This window comes from Rhinolophus sinicus, linkage group LG01 (assembly GCF_036562045.2).
Source record: "Rhinolophus sinicus isolate RSC01 linkage group LG01, ASM3656204v1, whole genome shotgun sequence".
In the NCBI taxonomy this organism is placed as follows: domain Eukaryota; kingdom Metazoa; phylum Chordata; class Mammalia; order Chiroptera; family Rhinolophidae; genus Rhinolophus; species Rhinolophus sinicus.
In genome coordinates, this window is record NC_133751.1 from 157322947 (window position 1) to 157336539 (window position 13593).

The 13593-nt window shown below is 45.2% G+C and overlaps 2 protein-coding genes and 1 long non-coding RNA gene across 9 annotated transcripts in view; 2 read left to right on the forward strand and 1 right to left on the reverse strand.

Moving 5' to 3' along the window:
* The window catches only part of METAP1D (methionyl aminopeptidase type 1D, mitochondrial), a 69408-nt gene extending 60611 nt beyond the window's left edge, over positions 1 to 8797 (forward strand). For all 6 annotated transcript variants that reach the window (XM_019727436.2, XM_019727434.2, XM_019727435.2 and 3 more), the window contains 4 exons: positions 5811 to 5908; positions 7201 to 7248; positions 8137 to 8215; positions 8349 to 8797. In XM_019727436.2, the coding sequence (XP_019582995.1) occupies positions 5811 to 5908; positions 7201 to 7248; positions 8137 to 8215; positions 8349 to 8427 (304 nt within the window). In that variant the 3' untranslated portion in view covers positions 8428 to 8797. The remainder of the gene's footprint in view (positions 1 to 5810; positions 5909 to 7200; positions 7249 to 8136; positions 8216 to 8348) is intronic.
* Positions 1 to 13593, reverse strand: part of LOC141572702 (uncharacterized) — a 73817-nt gene that overhangs the window by 52205 nt on the left and 8019 nt on the right. The window lies entirely within an intron of this gene.
* The window catches only part of DLX1 (distal-less homeobox 1), a 5018-nt gene continuing 4181 nt past the window's right edge, over positions 12757 to 13593 (forward strand). The window contains exons 1-2 of one of the 2 annotated variants that reach the window (XM_074338031.1): positions 12757 to 12917; positions 13353 to 13593. The exon at positions 13353 to 13593 is cut by the window's right edge and continues 442 nt beyond it. The gene's annotated coding sequence lies outside the window, so the exon portion shown is untranslated. The remainder of the gene's footprint in view (positions 12918 to 13352) is intronic. The other variant, XM_019727439.2, reaches the window with a different exon arrangement.

Below are 13593 nucleotides of genomic sequence, written 5' to 3' on the forward strand. Positions count from 1 at the left end.
AGCTCTGCATTCATGGCTGTGTCTAAAGGGCATGTCAGCCTTTGATTCTCTCTGAGAGGTAATTATCCTTTTCCTGTCACGGAACAACAAATGATAGCTAACTACAGAGGCACATTTGCAGTAGTCACATTCATCAACTGCAGAAAAAAAAAATTCAATTTAATTGTGTAACACAGCTGCACATGGGCTTTTGAGCATTTCTGTTGTTCTCCCTGTCTCGCTATTCCTCCCTCCAGATCTATTTTTTAAACTTTTTTTCTGGTTATTTTTTCCCTTTTTTGTCTCTTCTTCCATTTTTACTCTCTGTACTTTCTTGTTAAAGTAATTTTCCTTTGTGGCTCTCATTCTTTTTTCCCCATTGAAGGCTATGAATGTAGAAAATTATCACAATTACTCATATAATTGAGCCTCTTTGTAGCAAGTGCAACTCCAGTAGCCTTTCTCCATCATGAAAATGGTTTCATTATAGGGTTTTTCATATTCTCTGACACCATCTACACAGAGGAACAGGCGTGCAGATGAGATGTACTAGGAACAGGCTAGATCAGTAAGGTCACAGTAGGAATAATTAGCTCTGCTATGGAAAGAGCATCTAGGCCTTTTACTGCTACATAAATGTACTGTCCGTGGCTTTTAGTCACAAAAAAACTTACTAACAAATGGAGCTCCCGCCTACTACTTTGAAAAAAAGATTTGTATCAACACTACAATTTTCCATCATTAAGACTAATAACACAGAGCCTAGTATACATCAAGGGGAATAAAAAGAAAAATCTCACATTCAAGTGGCGGCTGGGTGCTGACCTTTGTTCCCTTTTTTTGTGTACGACTTAACTCTTTACAAAAAAGAGCCACACGCCACACCAACATGCAGGTGAACTCCAGCTAGTACTAGCAAAGCATAGCATTCAGTTGGAAAATCTGATAAATCTCCATGCAAGATAATGCATTTCATTACATATTCACTACGTTAATTCTAGCTACATAAAAAAAGACTGAGGAGCATTGAAAGTAACATTGGATTTTAGCTATTTGGATGCAAAGGTCAGTTTTTGCAGAGTATGAATTTGCATGTACAAGCTCCTTTGAAAACCAGAACAGTCCCAAGAACTGCACTTATGAAACTATGTGAAAAATAACAGACAATGAACTTTTTACTTTTACCCTAATACGTTTCATTATTTAGATGGTTTATGTCTGCCACGGGGCAGGAAACTGGCCCTGATTCTAACAAATGTTTGTTCTGATGTGTTAAGGCAGTGTTTCTGGACATCTATTATTTTACCTTATCTTATTCAGGCAAAATCTCAAGGGAGTAAATAAGCAAGCAATCTCCACATTTAAGCCAAAAGTACTTGGAATCATTACAGTCCAAAGGTTTACAAACATCTTTCAATTGAGTCTTGTTTATTTTAAGATATTCAACATCTTTTGCATAGCCTCCCTCTACTGATACATCATGAAAAGAACATTCAAGCATCTTTTATTAGTATTATGTTGCCAAAAACCTAGTGATCCTTATAGGAAATTGTGAGATTCTCTGAAACCTAAAGCCTAGGATGATATCTCTGAAGAAGTATTGGCTAAAACAGCTTAATGGAAAAACTTCTTTACGTGTCCTTTTGCTTCATGAGGGGTGGCTACTGATCTTTAGGTTATGGTGTTACTATCCTCAGTGTAGCCCATTTGCTTTAAAATATTTCTAAATCTGTATTTTTGTAATTACCTCTAGATGATATGACCTGTACATATGAGAATATTGTGAATGTGTAGATTCATGCATCACAAATATGTGACAGTTCAATCAAAAATAATTTAAACTTATACTTGTAAATGTCATGATGAAAGTATCAATAAATGGTTTCTAATGTTTAATTCATAAGTATATGTTTTGATATTAATTTAGAAGAATATAAAGCAGATTTTTAAAAATAATCTCTTTCTATTAGATTATGCACATTTAAACAATAAGTGGCTCAGGCAAAATAAGTCATTTTAATGTCATCTGTGATGGATTTTTCTTGACAGCTACTGTAAATTACAATTATACTGCTTCTCTCTGCACATGAAAGTAAGCATTGCAATAAATTATCTTTTATTTCAATCCATCATGTCTGCTTTTCAGAAACAGAAAACCTCAAATAGAAGTTCAGTACTATTGTAAGAAAAATACAGTAATTTGTGATCCAGTTTGAAATTTTAAAAAGTACCACTCTTTTGGAAAACAGTTGTTGGCTTTCAAAAATATTACTAATTGTACTTAAACATTCTTTGTCATCAGAGGGAATCCTTGGACTTGTGAATTCCTTCATTCAAAGACTACTGCTTAAAATAAAAATCTGGAAAGATTAAGGTAAAATTCCTTAACTTAGAAAATCAGGTGCTAGTTGAGGTCCTTTTAGAGATGTGAGCCTTTAGAGAGTAGTGCTATTGATAGGATTCATGTAATAAAACTATTTTCATGTGCATTTCTATTTCATTAGAAAAGTATATACTTAAATGTAGTAATCCTCTGCCCTCTTGGGGAATGTATTCTTAGCATAAAAATGTAGTTGAAATGTATTAAAAATTTTAATTTATCCCGACAATAGTTCAATTCAGGAAAACTGCCCCATGAAAGGGAATTAAACTGAAGAAAATGGTCACAAGATGAATTTCCTTAAGAGAAATGTCTCTTTCCACTATAAACTATCACTGAAACATGACTGTAATAATACAAGATAATTTAAAAGTAAGTTCATAAACTACTTGTATACATCTTCTTCCTCTTCTCCCCTCTTCACCCTCCCCAAATAGTCCATATGAAGGGCTTCAAATCATTAATGTGCTCAGGCTCATGCAGAAGTGTCCTACTATCTTAGAGGATTTTTAGTCAGAAAAAAATAAGAACAGAAGAGCTAATACCAGGAGATTTATTTTCAGTAGATTGCAGTAAAAAGAAGGAGGATATCAGTGATGAAATTTCCAGGGCTAGGAGACCCTGGTGCTCAAAAACGGACATGGTCCTGCAGTGGCTGGTGTCAGAGAGCACCTGTGGCACTTCTTAGGCACCCTTGCCCATCACGCTGTTGCCATCTTCCCCAACACACCAGTCAAGAGAAGCACACACGCTCCACCTTCCCATGCCACAATTAGGGTGACCAGTACTTGCTATTACAAGTCACTTGGATGTCTCTAGGAAGTTAGATTTAAACCCTAGAATCATGTAAATAATCTTGTGCTTACTCTGTATTCCAAAATAATAGAAGGGGTGTGCTTTTCAATAGCAATTAAGAGTATTAATGAGATTTTATCCTATTTAGTCCTAGTAGGTATGTGTTAAAAAGCTAACCACCAATCCAAAAGGAAAATACTCTGAAAAGCAAGCAGAAGTGTATACTTAGCTCCTGGGAACTGAGCATTGAGATGGGTGCTCAACCAAGGAACTGAGGGAAATTAGTCCTGTTCTTTTCCTCTTTCCACATGGCTGTGAAATCATCTGACCTTTGCATCCATGATACATACATTCTATGATACTCCTATAACCAGAAATTCCAGCAGGATTCAGGCAGTAAATTGTTGTAGGAGAATGCACTCAGATACCTTTAGCGACCTAGTAATTGCACAGCTTCTTTCATGAAGAGGAATGAGAGGTATGGTGGGAGGAGGGACCCCAAGTGTTTTTGCAGACTGGGCTTTCTTCCTCACCTCTCACTGGAAATTAAAATGAAGATTTCCACTGTAACACATTTAAGATGTAGCTGTGATGCCTGCCAATTAGAGCCTTAAAAAAAAACCAAAAAACTAGTTTGTGTGTGTGTGTGTGTGTGTGTGTGTGTGTGTGTGTGTGTGTGTGTGTGTTTTAAGAAAAGAACAGTTTATATTGATAGAATCACTGAGGTTTGTTGAGATTGAAGTAACATAATTTACAGGTGTAGGTAGAACCCATTCTTGTAAAAAAAATCTAGATCATTATCTTATTTAAGAATATCTCTTCCAACCTCTCTATCCACTTTCCATCCTCAGTTTCTATTCAGAAATTGTGTGGCACAAACAGAAAAGCCTTGGGAAACTTGTTTAACCTCCTGCCCAAAGTGCAGAAACACACAGAAATAACCATAGCCATAAAGCATAACTTAGATAGAAACACTGACTCACCATTCTTGTACTCAACACATGCATAACTTACCTATTTCTGTGCTATCACTTACATGGAAATTAAATCTGAATGGGAATCTGCCCATCTGCTGTTTATAGAGACATCCTGGTCTAAGTGAAGGTACTTTACAGGTCTGGAGATGAAGGTTAAAAAATGTTTAGAGAAAAGTATATTGACATAAATGCTCATAAAGAGACTGGCTAACCACTTTTGAGTTCATGTTAAAGTAAATGGAGGATCTTTTGGAAACTAGTTTGGGATCTGAGAACTTTGGTTGCTAGATGGGAGGGGTTTTGGGGATAGGAAAGAAGGTAAAGGGATTAGGAAGTACAAATTGGTAATCACAAAATATTATAGTACAGGGATGTGAAATATAGTATGGGGAATATCAATGTTGTATAGATTACGTAGGGCGCCGGATGGGCACTGGACTTACCAGGGGATCACTTCATGGACTGTGTAGATGCCTGACCACTGCACTGTACACGTGACGCTGATGTAGAGTAATATTGAATGTCAACTATAATTATATATATATATATATATGATAGCTATATTATAGATATATAGTCATTGGATATAAAGTACAGCATAGGGAACATAGTCAATGGTATTGTAACAGCTATATACAATGTCAGAGGTATAGTAGACTGAGAGGGGGGTTATCACTTTGTGAGGGCTGTAAATGTCTAATAATCATGTAAAAAAAAAAAAAGAGAATTTAAACAGTGGCCTTGTAAATCCCAATCCATTGTTATTTAGAGTTAAGACACTATGCCCTGCATTCACATGAAAATATAAATTGTTAATAGATATATGTTTTGTCTTTCTGGTACTCCCAGAAATAAACAGGCGCACCTGATTTCAAAAACAATTTCTTAACCTTGTAGGTGAAGTTTTAGGGTTGATTCTATGTGCCAGATTTCACTTTTATGGAATAGATGGCCCCCAAACGATTTGCATGTAGAAATAACTAATAAAGCATTCAGAATTAGGAATCAACACTTGCTTCTCTTCAGCATCACAGTGATTAAAAAGCATTCCTTATAAATTTTGGTAATCGTGTAGGTCTTGAGTGGAAATCCTAAATGAACACAAAGTTTTGGGGTGTTTCAAGAATATAGACAAAGCATATTTGACCTTTTATGTTAATGTGTCTGCAAAATCTACAATGTTTTGTAATAGATCAGAATAAGGGGACTATAGAAGTAGGAAGTCACATTTCTAGATAGTAACTACTTTTTCTTTGTTTGGTTCCCAAATCAGTAGTAATTTTCACAGTCTTTTTGTGAAACCCATGCACACCAGGCAGGTTTTTGTGACCTGCATTATATACACATGTATCTTGGTTACATCAACCTATATATGTGTACATACATACCACTTGTCTAAAAGTGGCCTTGTTTGAATGCTGTACTAAGGTAAATGAAGCAAACTACTGAGTAACATATATGCCTTTTTCTCTTCATTTATCCAAAAGGAGTTATTACAAGCAATGGCAAAAAAAATTAAATTATTCCAGAGTAATGAAAACATGTTGTTATTATCTGACTCTAAACATAACTGATTTTTTTCTCTTTCATAGAACATTTTACAGTGACTTTGTTTTATCTATGTATGCATTAAAAACTTACCTAATTTAATTGAATATTTCGTTTGGTCACTTTTAAAGCCACATAACTCATCAGAATGGTTTGCAAGTCTGTCCACATTTTGTGGGACACGGAATAGGATCCTACTTCCATGGACATCCAGAAATTTGGCATCATGGTAAGAGAGTTAACTTGGGAGCTGTTTATTGCATGGAATCAGGATAAGGCAGTTTTGCTCCTGAAGCTCTAATTTTGAATCCACATTATCATCTTTTTGTATTTTTGTGGGGGGGAGGTTACTTAATCGTAACCAGCACATTACTACATTACTGGATTAGAGCCCAGTAGTTTCAATCCCAAAGTAAGGTTTATTTTGTTTTTTGTCTTCTCCTAGAGGGTGATGGCTGGGAGGCACAAGGAATATTTGTCTAGGAAAAGTTACTGAAAACAAAATGCCACCGCATCAATGTCCCAGCAGCATGCACATATGACTGTTTTCTGTTTTTCTTTTTCTACCCCCTTCTCTAACTGCTGACTGTTGTGGTTAAACTTCATTACATCCTACACAGTGTTGACAGCTGATGTATTTAACAGCATGTACTCTTTAGTGATTTCTAGATTATACCCACCCTGTGTTCCTTCCCCCAGAATCTCCTGTTTTTTCACTGTCTAGGTGTGCACCCCACAGTGGGAAGGCAGATGTGGGCCAGAAGAGGTGGAGGGATTGGGGTTAGGGTAGGAGGCAGTTCTTTGGAGTGTCCCCAAGGGGGGTGCACAGCTGCACAAGAATCAAAGGAAAGTTGGTCCTGGGGCCTTCCTTGACCTGTGTGCTTGGGGTGGGAACAGTCCCTGGAGGAACTGCTTCCTGGAATGCATCCCCTGTAGGATCCCTGGAGACCCAGCAGGTCAGAACTCCCTTTGGGCCAAAGAGCCCCACCTGAGGCAGCTCCGAGGGCTCTGGGTGGGAGAGCAGACATGTGCCCCACCCAGAACAAACACTTGGAATTATCTGAAGTCACCCCTGTCCTTGCCTCCTACTCCAACCTGCACCCCAGGTGGATGTCGTACCTTTGCATCTGTTCCCCCAGATGTCTTTCTCTTTGGGGTGGGAGTGGGGCTCAAAGCCTAGGACCCAGTTAGTCAGGAGACCTCAGAGCAAGTGGCCAGGAGACAGTGGGGGGATGGGAGGGGGAATCCTGACAAGTGTCTAAAACACCCAGGCTGCCAGCACGCTTCTCTGGAGCGTTGACCCCCAAGTGCAAAATATGCAAAGGCTGAGGCCCAGGAGCCCTGTGTTTATCCCCTGGGTGGTAGGTAGCCTGCACCTAGGATTCTAAAAACTTCCCCCTCCCTTTTACTCTAAAAGAAAATTAAATTACCAAGTTTTTTGAGCAGCCCAACCCCTCTAATTCTGTTTCTATCTTTCTCCCCATTTCTCATTCCCACTCCCCCATGTTTTTTGTTTTGCAGCAAATGACAGTGATCTACTCATGGAGGAGGGAATGGCCTTCACCATCGGTCAGTGTCTGAGCTCCTCTTCAGAGAGCAGTGGCTTCCCTATGGAAGCAGCAGTGCGGGCCTAGGCCCGGCAGCCCCATGAAGGACTAATAAAGCCAATCAGCGTAATGAAATAATTCAGACGCATAGTAAATCTGATTAAATAATATCCTTGAGCCCCATCTTCCTAAATCAGATACTTACCAACACATTTAGGAGACGGCAGCTGTTCAACCCTGTAATTCTGTTACCAGCATTATGTAGTCTTTTGGGTGTGTGTGTGTGTGTGTGTGTGTGTGTGTGTTTTCATTAACACCCAGTAACTAGAGGCGATTATGTATAGCCCTTGCTCCCTGTTAGCAAGTGGCATGTACTCTCCAGCGGCCCATTCCTGGCTGATCATGTGATTGGTGTCACCACCAAATTCCAATCACCTAAGACCCGGAAGGCATCATATTTCTGACTGTGGGACTTAATGGAGAAGCAATTAGAGTGAAATAAGAAAATTGTTATTTGCTGATTAATGAACATTTTGAGCATGTTTTAAAAATTCAAATATTTTTAAAAACTGACTGGTATTTATAAGAGGGACTGGTGTTTGGGTGGTTATTATCCACAGGGTCCTAATTAAGGCTTGATTAAAATGCCCTTTTTTCTCTAAAAAAATTACGAACTAGGCAACTTCATACATTTTGAATGCCGTGCATTTCCTCTTCCTACTGTTTAGTTTGTAGTATACTATGTAAGCAACATCAATTATCAGCCCTTGCGAGACGACAACATGAACCCGTGGGGGAAGTACTTGGGAGGAGGGGGGAGAACCCTCTTATTCTTTTTTGATAATCAGCCGAAACAACGTTTGACAAGAATCTGATTAGATCACTGCTGTAAATATTTTCCCTCTTACAGAGCCAATCATAACCGAGGGATCCCCTGAATTTAAAGTCCTGGAGGATGCATGGACTGTGGTCTCCCTGGACAATCAAAGGTGTTTGCTTTCTGCCCCGTTGCTTTTGAATTACCTGGGAAGGGAAGATCCTCGGGACTACGGCGCCGGCTCGCTGCCGCCCCCGCCCCGCCCGCGCTGCCGCGCCCCCTCACTGCTGCCTTGTGTGTTTCAGGTCCGCCCAGTTCGAGCACACAGTTGTCATCACCTCGGGGGGTGCGCAGATCCTGACCAAACTGCCCCACGAGGCCTGAGGAGCGGCCCGGAGGTCGCAGAGCCTGGGCGCCTTTTCTCCTCAATCGCTGAAATCCAGCTGGACAACTTTTAGAAAAAACGGCCGGACGGCAGGTCGCGCAGTAACCTACCTAGCACCTAGTAGCATCTTGGAAAAACCCGGGTGGGGATGGGGGGCAGTTGGAAACTCAGATCTGAAGCTCTGAGTGGTCGCGCGGCTTCGGACAGACGGATCCTGGCGCGGGGCTCTGCTCACCAGCTCGAGAAACGCTTCTGGAGGGGAATGGGGACGCCCTCGTTTGGAAGACGAGGGATTCCTAGAGAGACGTGGTTTTCTCTTTCCTTTGTCTAGGCGCTGCCCAAGTATAAAGCTTTCACCTCTTAAACCCATTGTGTCTGCGTTCCTTGCGTCTCTCACAGTTACTAGGGGGAGAGGAGGGTTAGGTGGTTAATTTTTGAGTCTCTGAACTTTTCACACGCGCCCAGAAAGAAAAACCCAAACCTAGGTGTTACCTCGGAATTTTTTTCAAGTTCTCTTTTTTTCACCCTTGCGGACCCACATTGCCCGGCCCCGAGGGCGCTCGCAGAAGCCGGCTGCCCCACAGCCTTTCGGTTCTTTCCCCCTCACAGCTCCTTTGCCATGAAAAGATTAGCCCGAATGGAGGGCTTGGTTACAAACATTTCCATGCCTGTGGACCCGGGGCCTGGCCTTTCTGCAGGGCTTTATCAATCTAAAAACTTGATTTTCCTGGTCCCCTGCGGCTTCTCCTCCCTGGCCCTCATCCTGCCCTGCAGGACCATCCCAGAGGTTACCTGAAAGTCTCTCTCTCTCTCTCTCTCTCTCTCTCTCTCTCTCTCTCTCTCTCTCTCTCTCTCTCCCCCCCCCCCTTTTGTTACACTAAGAATTGGAGCAAGGGCACCGGATGGTCTAACCGTAAACTGACCTCTCCCGACACTGGCACCCTTTGGACTCGCGCTCAGGCAGTGGACACCTAGAGGATCCCAGCAAGTAGAGATACGGGAACTTTTGAGGCAAGGACCAAGTTAGCCGGATTGGAGCTGGTTAGTTTCACTACAGTTCTGCCCGCCTGCCCGCAGCTCCACCTGTTTCAGAAGCAAGAAATCCAAGGAACCACAACCACATTCTGCATCTCCCAAGGCCCTTTCCTGCCGGAAGTACCCTTCCCTTGCGTATGCTCTCCAAGACCGGTTCACACCTGGGCTTAGGGGTGGAGAGGGGAGGGGCCTCTAGCAGTTTCCGTCTGGCGGTGGTTTTAGGAACAAGTCCAGTTAGGGTGTTCAGGTGGTCAATGGTTGGGTTAGCTCTAGTTTCTACCGAAGGGAGTTTTGCAAAGTTGCTACCCACTAAATATAGCTTGGGCTGGAGGGAGCCAAGGAAATACGGGCACCTGTCGTTCCATGACAGGTGGCCTCTGTGATTGGGCCCCAAGAGCCAGCTCCTCTCTGTGACACTGAGTGGTGGGGAAAGACATAGGAAACTAAGGCCAATGATCATGCTGGGGAGAGAGTTCAGGTCAAGCTTTTTCCTGAACTCGGAATTCTTTTGAGGGTCCTCCAACCGCCTCCAGTCTTTCTCTGCTTCCACGGATGGGGGATTTGGACAGAGATGATTCCCATTCTCGTGGCTCTGAGAGCTAAAAATAGGAGGGTGGGGTTGAAGATTTATAAGGTCCATAGAGAAACTTTTGGGGTCCTGGAGAGTTGGCCCACAAAAGGCCTAGAGACTGAGGCTGCTGCCCCCAAACAATCCGAGTCCCTAGAGGGGAACAAGGCCCAAACGGCCTTGGGAGAGGTTAGCCAGAGAATGACTTCACTTTTCTGGAGCAATTGGATTGCAACAATTAGCCTGTATCTTATCTACGGATCAGTTTACTCCGAGGTTCCCCAAGAATAATTTTATCAGGACCACAGGATTTTTACCAACCACGGGGATAACACGCTGCTTGTGCAGCAATTAGTCCGAGGTGGAGGTATTTATGGGATAGGTTTATAATTCTTTTATTAAAGTAATTAGCCTAAAGTTTAAACATTATACATACGTATATAAGTGTATATATACCAGCGTCAGCCAATACTCTGCAGCTCCGTAGGAAACAAACTTCATTTAGAATGAACTTCGTTTAACATTCTTTGAAGATGAATTTAGGAAGCAGATTTTAAACTAATTTGTCCGCCCCCAACACCCGTCACCCCCGCCAGCTGAACTGGCCCCGAACCTCACCCGGGGCGGCCGGGAATCCAGCTGACGCGTGGCTACCGCGAACACCACCGGGCGCCGGGTCCTGCGGTGTCTCCACGAGGTTCTACTCGCAATGCGGGACTTTCGGGATAAATGGGAGAGTTTTGTTTCCTCTCAGAGTTGGGACAGGCAAAGATCTAAGCAAACCGGCTTTTCACAACAGGTGTCGCCTTAGCGGTGGGAGGGCTCATAGAGTAGAGATAAGATCGCTTATTGAGAAGCTAGTCAAGGCCGGCGTCTCAGCGCCAGAGGGCCCCGGCTCAGCCGCGCCTCCTTGGACCTGCTTCTCTGGGGCTAAGAAATAATTCCGGAGTGTAGACACTCCCTCGCCCACACAAGCAAGGCTCTGAAACCGTTTCCCGAGGGAGCGCGTGCGGGTCCTTTGTTCCCTGGAGCCAGCCCCTTCCCCCGCACTGTGAATGTCTTAGATCCCACTCCAGATGGACAGAACGCCTCGGAGACAGTCGCGACCTGTGGCCGCCTCTCTCCCTTTTCCCCACCTTGCAGTTCTCTGGAATAAACTGGCCCTGGGCGGCCCAGCCGTCGGGGTTCCTCACGCGTTGTTCTGAGCACCGGCCGTCGCCAGCCTTGCTTCCCTCGGTCCCAACCTCTACCCGGCGCCAGCCGCCGCAATCACTTACTTGGGCAGGGCCCGCGGGGTGCGCAGGAGACCAAGGGCCCCGGCGGCATCCGTGCTGCTGTGCAGGGAGCACAGCACCGCACTCCACACCCCAAAACAGGCGCTAGACGGAGCAATTAAAACCACAAGGGCAACACGTAAACCAAGAGGAGTCGAGCAGCTCCGGGAGTTGTCTGGTAGTGGAGTCATTAGCTGGTTGTTGCTACAAAGCATCACCGTGTGTTTGAGCGATTAACGGGGAAAAATCTTTTTAAACGTTGGCAAACCCGTTATTGGTTTGGAGGATTGGTTGTGGGTTTTTTTTTTTTTTTTGCTTTTGTTTTTCTTTTTGCTCCAACCACGCTGCCAGAAATATTTCGACCCCCAACATCGTGCACTTAAACCAAAGGAGAGGAATTCCGCGGGCAGCAGCTGCTGTTACAGAAGTTAAAAGAGGAGAGAGAGAGAAAGAGAGAAGCCCCTTCCACTAATATCTGTAACGACAGCACCGATGTAATTTGTTTTGAATGTTCATTTTTATTGGTGTTCCCTCTGCCAAAATGTGCTTGATTACAGAGGTTTGTCCTGTGATCACTGCGCACTCCAGACAGCGGAAGGTGCATCCGCGAAGGTTCAGCTCAGGCCAGATCAAATCCCGGGCTGTTTAACGCTGAAAGGCTGCATGTTGCTATTAGTGTTAAATATATGGCTAATTATGCGTATGAAAATTAAACATCAGTGTTATGCTAATGGGGCGCCTTCAGCTGCGGATCCGAGCACTTGAGACTACCATTTAATCAAATGAATCAGTAACTAATACATCTGCACGTGTGAACTTTCACAAGATCATTTCCCGTTCCCGTCACACCGCTAAATTATGAAAGAAATAATTATCAACACTTTCTAATTACCTAACAAAGTAATTTGGGATTCACCGTGGAGCTGGAGGGATGGGGAACCATCAGCCCCTCTCAGGCAGCGTGGTGTGCGCCACGCCTCGCGGGGTGGCTGTGTGGTTGTGACAGCGGGGGGCATTTGAGCACTTTTCTGTACCTAGAGCCCCAGAAGATGGAAGGCGCCTTGGCAGGTTTTGCCTCTACCCGCCCTGCCCCCAGTCCCAGTGGCGCCCTCTTTGACCACTGGAGATGAGGATACAGGGCGACAGTGGGAGACATGTCCACACACAGATATGTGAGCCTACAATTGGCCTGGTTTTGCCGTGGGTTTCGATGTCCCCCCGGACTCCTAAACTCCCAGTACTCTCGCCAGACCCCAGGAGGCCGGAAAATGACCACCTTGCGTCCGCGGCTCAGTTAGAACTGAGCCCGCCGGCTCCTCGGCTCCACTCGGCGCCGCGCCCTTGGGGCGAGTGGCCCTGGGCGCTCCACGCAGAGGGAGTAGAAAGGGGAGGGGGAGGCGGAGGAAGGTTGGGAGGGGAAGAGGGAGTGTGTGTTGGAGAGTGGGGGGCGGTGCAGCCGCCTTTCCTGGGAGGAGAAGCGCGGGTTCCTGACTCTCCGCGCGCACTGTTTTAATCAGACCCGTGCAGCCTCGAGCTGGAGTGGCCAGCTGGCCTGGAGCAATGCGAGCGGGCCCAAGGGAGCGGCGGCGGCGGCGGCGCGGCGGCCGAGTGAGTGAGTTTGCCCGGAGGGCCCCAAACCTCACCCAGGGATGTGGCCGACCAGACCCAGGCCAGGGAGGGGCCGTCCGGAGAGCACCGCGCTAGGCACAAGACGCTGGGGAGGACAGCTCTGTTGGCCGCCTCCAGCGACCACAGTGTGCGGCTTCGCGCTTCGGAGACAGTGGCCAGGCTACAGAGCCGCCCTCGCTCACCACTGGGCCGGGTGGCGGCGGCTAGGAGAAGCAGTGCGGGGGTCGGTCCCCGGTGTTGGGGCGGGAGGAGGGTAGGGACAGTGGGGGGAGGGGAGGGTGGAGGCCCGGAGTCGCTGGTTGATTTCTGGGAAGTTAGAAGCATCGGGAGGCGGGAGGCTTAAGAGCTGCGGGCCGCGGAGGTCCCAGTGTGGGCGCCACAGCCCATTGTGCACCCCAAATGGCGCGCTCTGTTGCAGAGGAGCCCCGGCCGGGAAGTGTGGACGCGTCTCTCCCGAGGCCCGGCCGCCTTGCCTGTTCTAGTCCAGCGGAGCCGGAGCGCCTCGGACCAATCCCCGGTGATTATGCAAGGCAGCGGACCAATCAGCTCCGCCAGCTCATGAATATTTATGACCTTGGCTGAGTCAAAGCTTTGAAGCGAGTTTTGGGAGCTCGGCAGCATCATGCTTAGACTTTTCAAAGAGACAAACTCCATTTTCT